Here is a 17462-nt window from a genome sequence, read left to right on the forward strand (position 1 = left end):
TTTGGAGTGATTTAGATTGGAATATATTTCAAAACAGTTTCTTCCCAACAATGATAAAAGTGCAGTGACTCATACTTGTTCTGATTTGCTCAACAAGTCCGTAGCCATTGAGTAACTACACTATGAAAACATTCCCAGTTGTCATTCCTACTCCCAGAAATTTGAACAAAAGCTTGTAGGGAAAAACTGCTACACTATGGAAAAATTCCCAGTTTTGATCATATTCCCAGTAATTTTAACAGGAGCTGGTCGGGAAAGGCTGCAGCCATTTTCTTTTAAGTGACGTCTTCTGTGATGTACAATTTTTCATTTTCAGTGGCAGCTCACAGTTCTGCAGTTGTACTTTTTGTTTCAGCTCTCCACTCACCTCAATACATTTTCTGACACCACGTTTGTGTTGCACACACTCTTAACATTAGGACTTTATTGAAGTGAAGCTTAAGATGTCTGCCCACTGGGTGAATGCCACATGGTAGAGGTCACAAGACTGTGGCAGACTAGAACAGACATTTCAATCCAAAGAGTGTCCAGAGGATGCTCTGAAGTCGTTTAATTTTTTTTTTAAACGTATTTTTCTAATTAACCTGTTCAGAGATGTCATTACCCACCTCTGGAGCAGGTGGGACTTAAAAGGGTAGGGACATCACCATTTTACCACAAGTGGGACAAGAATTCAATTTTAAGACAGCAACGTGGTGATTGAACCCATGACCTTGATATTATTAGCTATAACCACCCTGAGCTAACCAGACTGTACAATACATTTACAGAACCTTCAGGATAAAGTGCAGATATTTTCTCATCAACTTGTTCAGGCACATTATTATACAACTCTGGAGCAGGTGGCACTTGAACCCAAGTCTCCTGGCCCAGAGATAGGGACATTACCACTGCACTACAAGAGCATTGGATTGAATATAGTTTTGGGAAATATTTGTTGAATACTTCTGTGTAGTAACAAGCTGCACTGTAGTGTCATGGAATACAGCTCACTTGGAATAGACCTCTACAAGAATCCAGACAGCTTCCAGTATGCATCCAGCTCATCAGAAATTTGTTGAGTTGTGCTCGAGTTAACTACTCTGATTGCATGTTTGCAACATAATCAAAGACTCCTCCCACCCCAGTTACATTGTCTTCTGAGGAAGGGTCACAGGATCTGAAATGTTAACTCTGATTTTTCTTCACAAATGCTACTAGATCTGCTGAGCTTTTCCAGTAACTTCATTTTTGTATACTGTCTTCTACCCTCTTCTATAGAAGATACAAACGTTTAAAAATGCATACCAAAGGATTCAGGGACAGCTTATTTCCTGCTGTTGTCAGACTTATGAATGAACCTCTCATATTCTGGAGTTGATCTTTCTCTGCACCTTCTCTGCAGCTGTAACATTATATTCTGCTGTATTACCCTGAAGGACTTAGGTAAGGTACGGTTTGCCTGGTTAGCGTGTAAAATAATATCTCTCACTGTATTTCGTTACATGTGAAAACAATAAATCACATCAAATGTTTCTACAATTGGCAATACCTCCATTGTAAATTTTTCAGTTTCGTTATATCGTCTGCTGGGAAGAGGTTATTTTGAGATGCGTCTTTTTCACAGTGATTGATTTTAGAAAATCCAGCAACATTTTGCTTGGTATTGGTTCTAATGGCAGAATATGCAAGCACCAGGAAGGACTCAAGCACCCAATTAAACCCAATAAATAGCAGTATTTATTCGAAATCCCTGTGTCAGCATGCCTGCTGTCCTCAAACATAGAGTTAGAGGTTACTGGCCCAGTGAACTATTTGGAGTGAGTGGGTTCCTAATAAACAATGGGCATACTGTTATTTCAGAAGAACTCCTACACTAATGCCATAAATCGCTGTCTGTTACAAATTTTTAATGTCCTACTCAATCCCCACTGGTCCATTTCAGCAGGAGTTTAAACTCCATCCCATTGCACATCACCACATTATTATTTTATCCTTTCCTGGAACGTGACCATCTCAGATTTCAAGTGTGTTTAGTGTCCTTAACACCTACCTCATTGAGTAAACATTGCTTCTACCAGGAGGCAGCTGTGCAGTGGACACAGCACAAGAGTCATTGTACATGATGTTCTGTGATTGGGGTCATTGGAGGGTTGTGAGTATCAACCAGCGCTATTGTAAATATTTTTAGTTGGAAAAGATAAAGTGATTATTTAGTATGCCAACACCACATGTGGAATGGAGTTGTGGTATATGCAATGACCTGAAAGGCTGTTTAATCATCACCAGTGTATCATTTTCCTGTTGCTCTCTCTCTCTCCCTGTTGCTAACTGTGAAGGACTTTATTGTTCTGCTTGATGAGTGATTTACTGTTTTCTCAGTTAATGGCCACCTTTTCTTTGTAGACATTAATGAATGTACCACAGGAATTGCAATGTGTGCTCATCAATGTGTCAATATTCTGGGATCATTCAGCTGTGTCTGTAACCCTGGATTTGAGCTTGGTGCTGACGGGAAGCAGTGTTACCGTAAGTACTATCATCAAGCTGACATATTTAATCAACAAGGTGTTCACCAGGTTAGATATCTTGTCAAGGTCATTTTCTCCATGCCATTAACAACAGTGATGGTAATTGGTAGTGAAGTTTTAAACCATAACTCACAGCATGATTCAGAGTTTTAATGTTTTTCTCTCTCAAAAAAAATCAAGATCAACTACATACGTCAGGTAGCACAGCAGACAGGTAAAGAAAATGAAGAATATCCATTTGTTTAGCATCTCTTACGTTATCATAGCCACTGAAGTATATTTGAAATATCGTCACTGTAAGAATGAACAAAAGTAGAATGGAGATATTGGAAATCTGAAATAAAAATAGGAAATGCTGGAAATATTCAGCCTGTCTGATGAAATGCGACCAAAGTTAACTTTGTTTTTTCCATAGATGCTGCCAAGCCAGCTGAGTATTTTTAGCTTTATCCATTTTTATTATCGCTGCTGAAATTGCAGCCACTGAATACTTCTGAATGTCAAAATCAGCTCCTGAACTAAAGAGTTGATCCCATTTCACTTGCTCAAATTTTTGCCTTTATTTCTTGGGATGTTCAGGCTATTTGTCGAATCTGGAACCCAGGAATTATCTTCTGAATGTTGTTTGTCTCATCTCAGACGGCATACTGATTATCACATAACTCCCAAGATCTGACTGTTGATGTAGAATATGTGAACTCCCAGCTTAGGAAATCTCTATCTCTGACTGTGGATCCTGCCCATTATTTGTACTGTTAGGGCAGATATACGTTTCAGCTCTTGCAATTCAGATCAGAAACTCATAGAAGTGCCAGATACCTGTTGTGACCACATCTCCACCCAGGGCTCTGTCAGAATTACAATGGAACCCTCTTTGACTTTTGAGACCATGATTCTGAGTGGTTGATGTTTAGTTTATCTTTTGCTTGATAGGTATTGAAATGGAGATCGTGAACAGCTGTGAGAGGAACAATGGAGGCTGTACTCATCTCTGCAAGCACACATCCAATGGGCCCTCCTGCTCTTGTAATCAGGGATACCTACTGGACTCCGATGGGCGCACATGCCTTGGTATGGCAATATCCAAACATCTCAAGTCAAACCCAGGCATTATGAATATATCCTGTAGTTAGATTTTCAATTACTAATTTTAACACAACTAAAGCTCAATTAAAGAGCAGTGTAACAGAGTAAAATTAAAAGTGTAACATTATATTGAGTGAACCTTATCAGTCAGCCATTTATGAAAGTTTGCTTTGATATAACTTAGAGAATGCTGCAGAGTCATTCCAGTTTCAAGATTAGAACAGTACTCTGGTCAGGCTGTACAGTTTTCTGTTACTTTTCATTCTGGCTCTGAGGTCAACAGAGTCCTGGAAGTAGTGCAAGGGTAGAGCCAAGACTAAGATTGCTAGTTTGGAGAACCGATAGGTCATTCCATCTATTCATCTCCATTTGAGTCAGAAAGTGCATCCTAATTAATTCCCACCTTGACATTTATGCTAACGTCTCCTTGTCCTGGAATGTTTTTAATTTGAATATTTGTTTACAGAAGGGTTATTGATTGAATCAAATGGCTTTTGTACTTGTACGTCTGCGATTTCTATGAGTCATGATGCAGTCATAATACAACATGATAGCACTGTTTTCTGATACCATGATAGTGATCCCAACATTGTCTGATTAATAAATCTAATGGTAGAATTAACCCATATGAATCTTATCTAGGTTTGATGATTGAGTTGATGTATCTCGTGCCTTGCTGAAGACTGATTTCAGGTTGCTATGGCATTGACAGTTCCGAATATTTCTATTCCTTACAGATTCTAATGAGTGTGAGACTGACACGGCGTGCTGTTCACAAGACTGTAATAATAATCCTGGAGGCTATGAATGCAGCTGTCGAGCGGGATACAGGCTGAACATGGATGGATGCAGCTGTGATGGTATAGTGAGGGTGAAAGGAAAATTGAAAAGTGCTTTGTACTGCATTCAACTTGTATTTTGTGCACCTTGGAATTGCATTTTACAGGGAATATCCCACAGTACCCGTGTGGGATCAGGCTATCTGTATTATGCAGAGATGTTGTATTGCGTAAGACATGCATGAAATGAGCAGGATGCTTTAAGAGGAAGAAGGGAAATTCCAAAGACAACACTAACTATTGCGTGAATGCCTAATTAAGACTTCTTTCACTGCAAATTTACTTTACAGAATCCCGAATGCCTTACCAGGATGGAGAAACTGAAATTTGTGTAGCAATCTCCAAATATCATTGTTACATTCATAGTTACCTGGCACTTTCATTTTATCCATTTTGTGGTCATTTCTGTGATTGATAAATTCGCTACATGATAGGTACAAGTAGTTCTTCTGTAATGCGATGGTTGCATTCTTGTGCAACCCTGCATTAGTGTTGGCAATGTAATCGTGTTACACCAATCAAACGTTTTAAAAGATCGAGCTGTAGAAATAGTGTCCCCAGTTTGTCAATCGCGTTACAGCGAATTTGTGTTAACAAAATGTGCGTTATAGCAGAAGGACCTGTATCAGCTCCTTGCACAGATTTGGAACACTGGTAAGAACTAAACCAGTTTATACCTAGTTGCTCATTTCACACAGTTTAAGTTATTCAGATTTCAAACTTTTTTAGGGGGCTCTGAATCATATCAATGTGACTTCTAGATGGCTCAAGGAACACACATGTAAATGTAAAGGCAATGTCATTTGCGAGCAAAAGAAGCAACTGCTCCATTTGGGATTAGCCTGGGCCAGTAATTTCTATTTCAAGGTCGGACAACAGCACTTCACTGTTTGTGAAGCCTTCTCACCCGCATCGCCACCTCCATTACCTTCTTACAGTTGGCCATCTCTCACAGATTGTGCAGTCAAAATGACTATAAATGCCGCACCATTTCGAGTATTTGTTAATCACCCTCGTGATGCACATGCTCTGATCAGAAGATGCCACTCTGCCAATGCAAGGGTTTGGAAGTTGAAGCCACATTGGGCTTACTACCAGCCTTTTGTTTATAGTAAAAATGTTAAGAGTTACAGAGGCCCAGGCCTCGGAACAGTTAGTTGCTTGTCTTCCCAGCTGAGGATGAATTTGAGGTATCGACAGAGGCAGAGGGGGAAATCAGTCCTGTCAAAAAGCTTTGCCTTTAACAGAATCAATGCACTTCCCTTTTCTAAAGCATCTTACACAGAAAAGAAGGCAGATGAGGAACCATGTAAAGAATCTCTCTTCTATCTGGTGTAAATGAGACTGGTGCGTGTAGGCATCGTAATAGACTGAAAAGATCTTTGGAACACAGGTTCCTGTGCCATTGACATAAGTGTGTTATTGGAGTATAAGCAACTAAGTTATTGTGGATGAATATTCTGCTATTTTCTTGACAACCTTTGGGGATTTGTATAGACATTTTCGCCCAGGTGTTACTGGATAGGAGTCTTTGATGGAATCGATTGCATCTGCCCTAAAGAAGGAGACATCCATCTCATCATGGATCAAATGACATTATCTTATTCCATGCTTAGTTATATTTATGTCCTTATTTCTGCTTTTAGATGTGGATGAGTGCTCAGCAGACAATGCCGGCTGTGACCATTTATGTATAAACACTCTTGGGTCCTATCAGTGTACATGCCAAGGTGGATACAGACTGGACACAGATAGGAAAAGCTGTACATGTGAGTAAAGATGACCAAACAAATGCACAGAGTGTATAAACCATTCAGCTGTGATTTCAGAGAATTAATTGTTAAGTGCCTCAAGCCATGCAACTGATCAGTCTTACAATATGGATTTACTTTCCAACCACCAGCTATTGACTAGTGTTCTGATAGTGTTATTTGAAAGTTCAAATTGACCTTACCATTCAAAATGGATATGTGAGATATTTTGAAATATTCTGTCTCAGGCCATTTGTGAGTAAACCTAACATAATAATGAGTGGATTCAAAGGGGTTTTTTTAAATTACAATTCTTGCTGTGTTAGTCACAACTTATTTTCTTCAGTTTTTTGGATTGTTCTATTATAATTAAAATGGATGTGTGTCTGTCCCAATGGACTGGAGTATACCCATGATCTGCATTTGGGAAATCAGAGAAGTTTCCAATATGGGGAATTGTTTTCTTTATTTGAGCTTCTCTACACTGCAGCACTCTCACCATATTATATATTAGATTAGACTAGATTCCCTACAGTGTGGAAACAGGCTCTTCAGCCCAACAAGTCCACACCGACCCTTCGAAGAGTAACCCACCCAGACCCATTTCCCTCTGAATAATGCACCTAAAACTATGGGTAATTTAACATAGCCAATTCACCTGATCTGCACATCTTTGGACTGTGGGAGGAAACCGGAATACCCAGAGAAAACCCATGCAGACACGGGGAGAACGTGCAAACTCCACATAGACAGTCGCCCGAGGCTGGAATCGAACCTGGGACCCTAGTGTTGTGAGGCAGCAGTACTAACCACTGAGCCCCATTCCCCAAATACACCATTCCCAGCTAAGATATTAGAAAGAAATCCCACTGCCAAAGCTCTGCCTTTGCAACCCAGAGTAGAATCTAGTGAAACTTGTGGGAGCAAGAAATGAATTGAACAGGGATACTTAATTGTATGGGAAGTAAAAGGACTGTTGTCTGAAAGCAGGATGAAAATCAGAAAACAGGTTTGCGATGGATTCAAGGTAGATCTTGATTCCTGATAATAAGCAATAAGAACCTGTTTTTAATGCATTAGCCTATCATGCATCGTCATTAAAAAAGCATAGTCACAAGATAAAATTGTATCTGTAATTAAGTTGGCAGTAAACAACTTAAAGAACCTTTATGCTTTCAGGCGGGTAATCTTCCCAGTAGATCTGGAATGGGTAAGAGCTCTATTCCTGTGGGAGGAGCTTTGTTGCCTCATGGGAGAAGAGGCTGAGCTGTTGCATTGAGCACTGTCCAGAAACAGCACTACGTGAAGGCCCTAAGAACAGTTGTAAGAGATAGAGAGAAGGAGCTAAATGACAGATTGAAGGTTAATCTCTATTGAAGGCATCTGAAGTGTGATGGAAAGGGAATCATGATTGGAGACAGGTTAAAGGGAGAGTTGCATGTAACTGAGGTAATTTCAGGGGTGACAGGAAGAGGATCGAGGATACAGGCCGTTCTTGATAGACTTGCCCACACGTGATGGTTAGTGGTTGAAGTGTTATAGATGGCAGGGTAAGGGTGATGGAAGGAAGGTTGAAGGTGAAAGATGAATTTGGGAGAATACAGTGTGATAATCATTAATTGACATGGTATTATTCTATCCTCAGCCCTGGATGATGAATTCGAAGGGGAGTCAGATGAAGAAGAGGAAGAAATCAAACTTGCCAGATTCCAAGACATTTTATTAAGAACCCCTCCACAGCTTCTTCACTACAAATCCTCCTTGACACCCTTCTTTCAGGAAGATCTGAGGAGTGAACTCAGACTTGTGCAGAAAATCAGTATGTGCTGTTTATCTATTTATTCAGTTAATTGTACGTGTTACTGAGATTTTCACATTCCATCATGTTTCCTTGTTCACTTCTTCCATCCCAACCCCCTATCCTTCCCCCAGATAATTGTGGAGAATTACATGATTTGCTCAGTGAGGAAAGCACATGATAGTGTTTGTGAAAGGATTCTCATGAAACATAGCTTGTTGACTATTGTGGTTCTCATGAGGTGTTCACTTCATATTTGGCTGCAACGACGATGGATAATATATGATTCTTTTAAATCTTAACTTTTAGATAAATGGGATCTCTTAGCAGTTCAGTCTCAGAAGACACTAACTACTGCTAAAGACTCATGTTAGATTTTGCAGGCAGAACTGGAATTTACAACTGAGACTCTGGGGTCATTGCACAGTGCAGAAACTCTAGAACCTTTCCCTTCCTTTGTAAGCACTAAACTACTGTAAACCAATGTATGCTGTGACTCGGCTGTCAAAGTCTCGGCTGAAATTAGATGCATGCACTTCAGAACAAATTAAGCTTTTCTTGTCAATGTTGTCATTGATTATTTTAACATTAAATTTCAACTTTTGCATTTTTTATGTTGCTTATTCAAGTTATGGCTTGACACAATTGTCCTGAAATGTAAACACAATGTCAAATTATCTGCAGCAGACATTTTCCCCACAAGAAAGACTAATGTAGAAATTAGAGACTTTTCCTTTGGAACTATCAGACATGGAATAAGATGCTGTGATTCATGACATTTTCAGTCCTGTAGCACCATTCTGCAAGATGATCATGCTGTTCAATCTTCTGCCAAATTCCTTGGGTATTTTTTGGTGAAGGCAAAACAAAACAAGAAAGAAAATTCCAAACATAATTGGTTCCAGACAATTGAGAACATGGCATCCAGTGGGTTTTGATTGTATGTCATGCAAGTTTTCCAAGTATGAATTGTGATACTTCTTGTGCATTCTGTGTCTTCTCAAATCAACCAATGTTGAAGATGTTCTCCACACTTGGTAACATCCACGGTTCCTGCAAACTTTAAGAAATACCTCTTAATACAACTGATGTGACAGTACACCCAGTAGAATGTTTGGAACCTCCATTTCAGGAAAGCTAATAGAGTGCTGCAGTTTATTGCGAGGGGAACTGAATGCAAGAAGAGAGGTTATGCTTCAGTTTTACAGAGCAGTGGTGAGACCACATTGATGTACTGTGTACAATACTGATCATTGTGCTTAGGAATGGAGTTAATATGTTGGAAACAGTTCAGAGAAGGTTTACACGACTAACACCTGGAATGAGAAGACTCCCTAATGGGGGAAAACTAGACAGAATGAGTCTATATCCTCTGGATCTTAGAAGAGTCAGAAGTGACTTATTTGAACCATGAACGAGCCTAAGGGGTCTTGTTTGGTGGATGCCAGGAGCGTGTTTCCTTTTGTGTCAGAGTCTAAAACTAGATGTCATTATTTAAACATAAGGGGGCATCCATTTACAACAGAGATGAGGCAATTCTTTTTCTCAGAGGGTTGAGAGTCTTTGGAATCCCCTTCCTCAAAAGGCAGTGGATGCAGAATCTGTAAATATTTTTAACACAGATGTACTTAGATTCCTGATTATCAAAGGGATGAAAGATTATCATGGATATGCAGGAATGTAGAGTTGAGGTTGAAATCAGATGAGCCACGATCTTAATAAATGATGGAGCTGGCTCGAAGGGCAGAGTGGCCACCTCTTGTTCAAGTTTGTATTGTGGACAATAAAAATTACCTTCACAGACTGCAGGAATAACTGTTTCTTTTCAAATTGTGCCTTATGTTAGTCCCTTGCTCATTTCCTTGACTTGTAGTAAATTTCCAAATGTGCATTGATATTTCATGATTTTATTTGAATTTACTCTGATCTTTTGAGATCCAGTTTTCTGCTGTTTGATTTTTCACTGATTGTTCTCGCTACAACATGTGTTTCTGATTATAGTTTGCTTGGATAACACTTTTGGGAATGACTGTAGCCTCACTTGCGATGACTGTATTAACAGTGGTGTCTGCAATGCTGAGGGAGATGGTTGCAATTGTCCTGCAGGTCGAACAGGCCTAATCTGTAATGAAAGTAAGTCAACTACTTCTCATCACTGAAAATTTAGGTTCCAGCTATAATTTAGCCTGTAGAGTCATCTATTTCTGTCCTTTCTTAAAGTCTACAGTTCAATCTCAATTTTCTTGGAGAATCTTTACCTCCACTAGATTTCAGAACCATTTAGACATTCTGTTACAAGCAAAAACAAAAACTGCTGGAGAAACTGAGCAGGTCTGGCAGCATCCATGTTTACATTTTGAGTCCATTAACCCATTTTCAGAGCTGACTTTTAAACTGTGTCCTATTTTAGCCTCTTCTTTGTTTCCTTCAGTCGAAAAGTGTGGCACTGGAAAAGCACAGCAGGTCAGCCAGTGGCTGAGGCGCTGGATAGTCAACGTTTCGGGCATAAGCCCTTCATCAGGAATGCTTTGACTTTCCTTGCATTTCCTTGACTTTAGCAATGTTCCAAATGTGAGTTGACCTTTAGTGATTTTATTTGCATTTACTCTCTTCTTCTTGACTTTTTTTGTCCGAAGAATTGCAGTACTGAAAAAGGGTCACGGGACTCAAAACATTAACTTTTTTTCTCTCCAAATGCATTGCCAGACCTGCTGAGTTTCTCTAGCAATTTCTGATTTGGTTGTTTCAGATCTCCAGCATCTATAGTCCCATGTTTTATTTTGGATATTCAACATCTACTTGGTCAGTTATGTAGACATTGATATTATATTCTGGTTATAGTACACGGAATACTCTCTGTCAGTCCTGTAATAGTCAACATGTGCCACAGGACTAAAGTACACTAAGGGACAAGCTCTAATACCAAAACTGAAAAACACTGAAAAACCCTTGAACTGGCTGGAGTGAGCTTTATGAGTTATAAGTACCTTGAAACACACTCTCATGACTTCTGACACAATTTGAACCCCTTCATTAAATATTTGGTTTGTAAATTTCTACCATCCACCCTCATCTGTGCATTTGGGATCAAGAGAGCCTTTCACAGTTAAAATCACATGTCATCATGGTCATGGGTTAACCTCTAATGACATCTGGAATTTGTAGCAAAAAGTCTTAACTACCTTAATTATATGAACTTGTTCTGATTGACTGATTTGGAAAAACATGGGGGAAAGGCAATTTTCCTCCAGAGGCTGAGACAAATCACTAGACAATCAACTTGCTTTGTTTTTATGGTTACTCAAAATGAGTATTTGTATTAACTCAGGGTTTTATAGATTTAATTACCAATGCATAAAGGACTGGATTTAGTTACATGCTTTGAAAGTATTACATGAATAATTGCCTTTGAAAACCAGGAGTAAATCATTGGGAATATATGGTGTTCTTTCCATGTGTAGCTTTGTTGCTTGGTCTTGCTCAAGTAATTTCAAATTGAAAATTATGTTCAGTTGTTTGTATTTTAGCAGACCTACATTTAGAAAATGTTTAAAACTCACTTATTGTACTGCAGATTATACATTCAAGTGCAAACCTAAAAACAATCATCAACAGGATTTAGCAAAGACAGTTAGGTTTTAAAAGTGATTTCCTCCATCAAAAACAGAGGAGAACAGAGCACAAAGTACTGGATTATTATTTGATGGATGTTTTCAACATGTTTACCTAGCCAAACGTTACTCAATATTCGGTGGTTTCAGGTTTGGCTAAATGCTGGACAATTAAATTGTGCTTCAAGGTTTGGCAGACTGGTATTGATTCAGAACACTGTAAAAAAAAGGTTGCCTTTTTAATTTTACTATAAATAGTAACCAGAATAAATTTTGCCTGTGTCTATATACAGTAGGTTGTTGTATTAATATGTTGCAGGCGTCCTGTCTCCCCAGTGGAGAGGAGACCACATCAGGGAGCAAAAGATACAATAAATGACATGTGTGGAAGTGCAAGTGAAATTTTGATGGATGTGGAAGGCTCCTCTGGGGTCTTGGATGGAGGTGAGGGGGGAGGTGTGGGTGCAGGTTTTGCAAGTAAGAGGAGAAGGTGCTGGGAGGGGAGGGTGTGTTGTTCAGGGGGCGTGGACCTGACAAGGTAGTCGCGGAGGGAACGGTCTTTACGGAAGGTGGATAGGGGTAGGGAGGGAAATATATCTCTGGTGGTGGGGTCCATTTGTAGGTGACAGAAATGGCAGAGGATGATGCGATGGAAATGGAGGTTGGTGGGGTGGAAGGTGAGGACCGGGGCAGGGGGGGGGGTCTGTCCTTGTTGCGGTTGGAGGGGTGGGGTTCCAGGGTGGAGGTGTGGGAAGTGGATGAGATGCGCTGGAGGGCATCATCAAATCATCAACCACGTGGGAGGAGAAATAGTGGTTTTTAAAGAAGGAGGCCACCTGGTGTATTCTGTGGTGGAACTGGTCCTCCTGGGAGCAGATGCGGCAAAGGCGGAGCAATTGAGAGTAAGGGGTAGCATTTTTGCAAGAGGCAGGGTTGGAGGAGGTGTAATCCAGGTAGCTGTGTGAGTTGGTGGGTTTGTGGAAAATGTCAGTGTTGAGTCGTTCACCGTTGATGCAGGTGGAGAGGTCCAGGAAGGGGAGGGAGATGTCAGATTTGGTCCAGGTGAGTTTAAGGTCGGGGTGGAATGTGTTGGTAAAGTTAATAATTAGATTAGATTTTTAGATTAGATTACAGGCCCTTCGGCCCAACAAGTCCACACCGACCCGCCGAAGCGCAACCCACCCATACCCCTACATTTACTCCTTACCTAACACTACGAGCAATTTTAGCATGGCCAATTCACCTGACCTGCACATCTTTGGACTGTGGGAGGAAACCGGAGCATCTGGAGGAAACCCACGCAGACACGGGGAGAATGTGCAAACTCCACACAGACAGTTGCCTGAGGCGGGAATTGAACCCGAGTCTCTGGTGCTGTGAGGCAGCAGTGCTAACCACTGAGCCACTGTGAATGGTTCAACCTCCTCATGGAAGCATGAGATGATGCCAATGATTGCTGAGGAGATTATGTAGGCATTAGTGGTGATCTCTCAGGAATCATTGAAGTCAGGAAAGATCTCAGAGGACTGGAAATAGCAAATGTATTACCCTTGTTTAAGAAGGGAGGGAAAAGATGGGAAATCATAAGCCGATTAGCTTAACCTTGGTCACTGGTAAGATGTTAGAATCCGTTGTTAAGAATGGGATTGCAGAGTACTTGGAAGTGCATTGTAAAATAAGGCTGGGTCAGCACATCTTTGCCAAGAGAAGGTCATGCCTGACATATCTGTTAGAATTATTTGAGGAGATAATGAGCAAGGTAGACAAAGGAGAGCCAGTGGATATGATCTATTTGGATTTCTAGAAGATCTTTGACAGGTGACTACACAGGAGGCTGCTAAATAAGTCAAGAGCCCATTGTGTTAGGGGTAAGGTCCTGGCATTGATAGAGGAGTGGGTGACTGGCAGAAGGCAGAGCGTGAGATAAAGAAGTCACTTCAGAATAGCAGCTGGTGACTGGTGGAGTTCTAAGGGGATCCATGTTGGGAGCACAATGATTCACATTATACATTAATGATATGGAGGGAGGAACTGATATATTGTTGCTAAGTTTGCAGATGACAGTAAGATGGGTGGAGGAACAGATAGTGTTGAGGAAGCCGGGGCTGCATAAGGATTTGGACATGCTAGGCAGATGGGAAAAAGTGTGGCAGATGGAATACAATATGGGAAATACAATATGCACTTTGGTAGGAAGAATGGAGACATCGACTATTTTCTAAATGGGAAAAGTCTTCGGAAATCTAAAGCTCAAAGGAACTTTGGTGTCCCAGTTCAGGATTCTCTTAAGCTAAAAATGCAGATTCAGTTGGCACTTGTTTTGAGAGGACTAGAACACAAGGACAGGTCCAGCTGATGTGCTGGCGTTGGCAGAGGCTCGGAGGAAATTCACAAGAATGATTCAGGGAATGAAAGACTTGTCATATGGGGAGAAATTGAGGACTCTGGGTCTGTACTTAGAGTCATAGAGTCATAGAGAAGTACAGCACAGAAACAGACCCTTCGGTCAAACTTGTCAATGCTGAGCAGATATCCCAACCCAATCTAGTCCCACCTGCCAGCACCCACCCATATCCCTCCAAACTATTCCTATTCATATACCCATCCAGATGCCTTTTAAATTTTGCAGTTGTACTAGCCTCCACCACTTCCTCTGGCAGCTCATTCCATACATGTACCACCCTCTGTGTGAAAACGTTACCTCTTAGGTCTCTTTTATATCTTTCCCCTCTCACCCTAAACCTATGCCCTCTAGTTCTGGACTCCCTCACTAGAGGGAAAAGACTTTGTCTATTTATCCTATCCATGCCCCTCATGATTTCATAGACTCTATAAGGTCACCCCTCAGCCTCCGATGCTCCAGAGCAAACAGCCCCAGCCTATTCAACCTCTCCCTATAGCTCAAATCCTCCAACCCTGGCAACATCCTTGTAAATCTTTTCTGAAACCTTTCAAGTTTCACAACATCTTTCCGATAGGAAGGAGACCAGAATTGCATGCAATATTCCAACAATGGCCTAACCAATGTCCTGTACAGCCGCAACATGAGCTCCCAACTCCTGTACTCAATACTCTGACCAATAAAGGCAAGCATACCAACGCCTTCTTCACTATCCTATCTACCTGAAGCTCTACTTTCAGGGAGCTATGAACCTGCACTCCAAGGTCTCTTTGTTCAGCAACACGCTCTAGGACCTTACCATTAAGTGTATATGTCCTGCTAAGATTTACTTTCCCAAAATGCAGCACCTCACGTTTATCTAAATTAAACTCCATCTGCCACTTCTCAGCCCATTGGCCCATCTGGTCAAGATCCTGTTGTAATCTGAGGTAACCTTCTTCGCTGCCCACTACATCTCCAATTTTGGTGTGATTTGCAAACTTACTAACCACACCTCTTAAGCTCACATCCAAAACATTTATATAAATGATGAAAAGTAGTGGACCCAGCACCAATCCTTGTGGCCCTCCACTGGTCACAGGCCTCCAGTCTGAAAAACAACCCTCCACCACCACCCTCTGTCTTCTACCTTTGAGCCAGTTCTGTATCTAAGTGGCTAGTTCTCCCTGTATTCCATGAGATCTAACCTTGCTAATCAGTCTCCCATGGGGAACCTTGTTGAACGCCTTACTGAAGTCCATATAGATCACATCTACTGTTCTGCCCTCATCAATCCTCTTTGTTACTTCTTCAAAAAACTCAATCAAATTTGTGAGACGATTTCCCACTCACAAAGCGATGTTGACTATCCCTAATCAATCCTTGCCTTTCCAAATACATGTACATCCTGTCCCTCAGGATTCCCTCCAAAACCTTGCTCACCCCAGATATCAGGCTCACTGGTCTATAGTTTCCTGGCTTGTCCTTACTACCTTTCTTTAACAGTGACACCAGTCAACCAGACCAACCTCCAGTTTTCCGGCACCTCATCTGTGACTATCGATGATACAAATATCTCAGCAAGAGGCCCAGCACTCACTTCCTTAGCTTCACACAGAGTTCTAGGGTTAGAAGGATGTGGAGAGATCTAATTGAAATATACAGGATACTGAAAGGCCTGAGTAGAGTGGACAGGGATAAGATGTTTCCATTAGTTGGAGAGACTAAGACTTGAAGGCACAGCATCAGGATAAAGGGACAACTCTTTAGAACAGAGATGAAGCAAAGTTTCTTCAGCCAGATGATGGTGAATCTGTGGAACTCATTGCTGGAGAAGACTGTGGAGGCCAAATCACTGAGTATCTTTAAGACAGTGACAGATAGGTTCTTGATTAGTTGGGGGTTGGGGATTATATGGTGAAGGCAGGAAAATAGGTTTCTCAATCCCATCAGCCATGACCAAATGGCGAGGTACACTTGCTGGGGCAAATGGCTTGTTTCCACTCCTATATTTTATGGTCTTCTATGTATGTTCCACTTTCGATTTATGTATTTAAATTTACAGATGAACATTCAAACATGTGAATCTTGAGAAGAAGAAAGCCACTCACCCCTTTGAGTCTGTTCCTCCTTTCAGTAAGGTCATGGCTGATCTGATTGCTGCACATTCCCACCTATCTCCAATAACCTTCCACCCCTTGTTGGACAGAAAATGAGTCTCAAAGACTCAGCACCCTGCATTAGAGAAAAGAAATCCTTACTTCTGATGTAAATGGTTGTCTCCTTATTTTTAAATAGTGACTTCTAGCTCTAAGTGCTCTCACAAGGGGAAATATCATTTCCGTATTCACCTTAGGATCTTTTATATTTCAGTCAAGGTGCCCTTACCCTTCTAAACTCCATGGGTTACAAGCTTAGCCTGTTCAACCTTTCCTTGTAAGACAATCAACCCATTCCAGGTATTATTCTGGTGAGACTTCTATGAATTACATCTTTCCGTCAGTCCGGAGACAATTCTTGTCTGCAGTATTCCAGATGTGCTTTCCAGCCAGAAGCAGTATACTGAAACATAACCTCCCTTCTTCTGTATTCGTTTTTATTTTTCCAACCAAAATGGGCAATTTGATATTTTCCCGCGTTATAATCAATTTGTCACATCTTTGTCCAGTCAACCTATAACCCTTTGTGTCTTCCTTATATACCTTTCATCATTTACATCCCTGTCTAACTATGTGTCACCAGCAAATTTAGCAACCTTTGCTTCAGCCCCTGCATCTAAGTAATTTATCGATATTGTCAGAAGTTGAGGCCCCAGCACAGATTCTTGTAGTACATTACTTGTTACATCTTGCCAAATAAATAATGACCTTTTTAAGACTACTTTGTTTCCTGTTAGTTAGCCAATCTTTTAACCATGGCAATATGTCTTCCTCTTCACCACAAGCTTTTATTTTTTACTGTAGTCTTTGCCAATCCAAAATGTCTTTTGCCAATCCAAATATAGTACATCCTCTGGTTTCCCTTTAACCACAACACATAGAACATAGAACAATACAGCACAGAACAGGCCCTTCGGCCCACAATGTTGTGCCGAACATTTGTCCTAGCTTAAGCACCCATCCATGTACCTATCGAATTGCCACTTAAAGTTCGCCAATGATTCTGACTCTGCCACTCCCACAGGCAGTGCATTCCATGCCCCCACCACTCTCTGGGTAAAGAACCTACCCCTGACATCTCCCCTATACCTTCCACCTTTCACCTTAAATTTATGTCCCCTTGTAACACTCTGTTGTACCTGGGGAAAAAGTTTCTGATTGTCTACTCTATCTATTCCCCTGATCATCTATACACCTCTATCAAGTCACCCCTCATCCTTCTCCGTTCCAATGAGAAAAGGCCTAGCACTCTCAACCTATCCTCGTACGACCTATTCTCCATTCCAGGCAACATCCTGGTAAATCTTCTCTGCACCCTCTCCAAACCT

At 40.9% G+C, this 17462-nt stretch overlaps 1 protein-coding gene across 1 annotated transcript in view; it reads left to right on the plus strand.

The window, feature by feature from the left end:
- Positions 1-17462, plus strand: part of LOC122556083 (multiple epidermal growth factor-like domains protein 6) — a 297520-nt gene that overhangs the window by 226201 nt on the left and 53857 nt on the right. Inside the window, exons 9-14 of the mRNA XM_043702517.1 lie at positions 2386-2508; positions 3444-3581; positions 4334-4456; positions 6082-6204; positions 7832-8005; positions 9986-10117. Of these exons, the coding sequence (XP_043558452.1) occupies positions 2386-2508; positions 3444-3581; positions 4334-4456; positions 6082-6204; positions 7832-8005; positions 9986-10117 (813 nt within the window). The remainder of the gene's footprint in view (positions 1-2385; positions 2509-3443; positions 3582-4333; positions 4457-6081; positions 6205-7831; positions 8006-9985; positions 10118-17462) is intronic.

Source organism: Chiloscyllium plagiosum, chromosome 13 (assembly GCF_004010195.1).
Source record: "Chiloscyllium plagiosum isolate BGI_BamShark_2017 chromosome 13, ASM401019v2, whole genome shotgun sequence".
NCBI lineage: Eukaryota > Metazoa > Chordata > Chondrichthyes > Orectolobiformes > Hemiscylliidae > Chiloscyllium > Chiloscyllium plagiosum.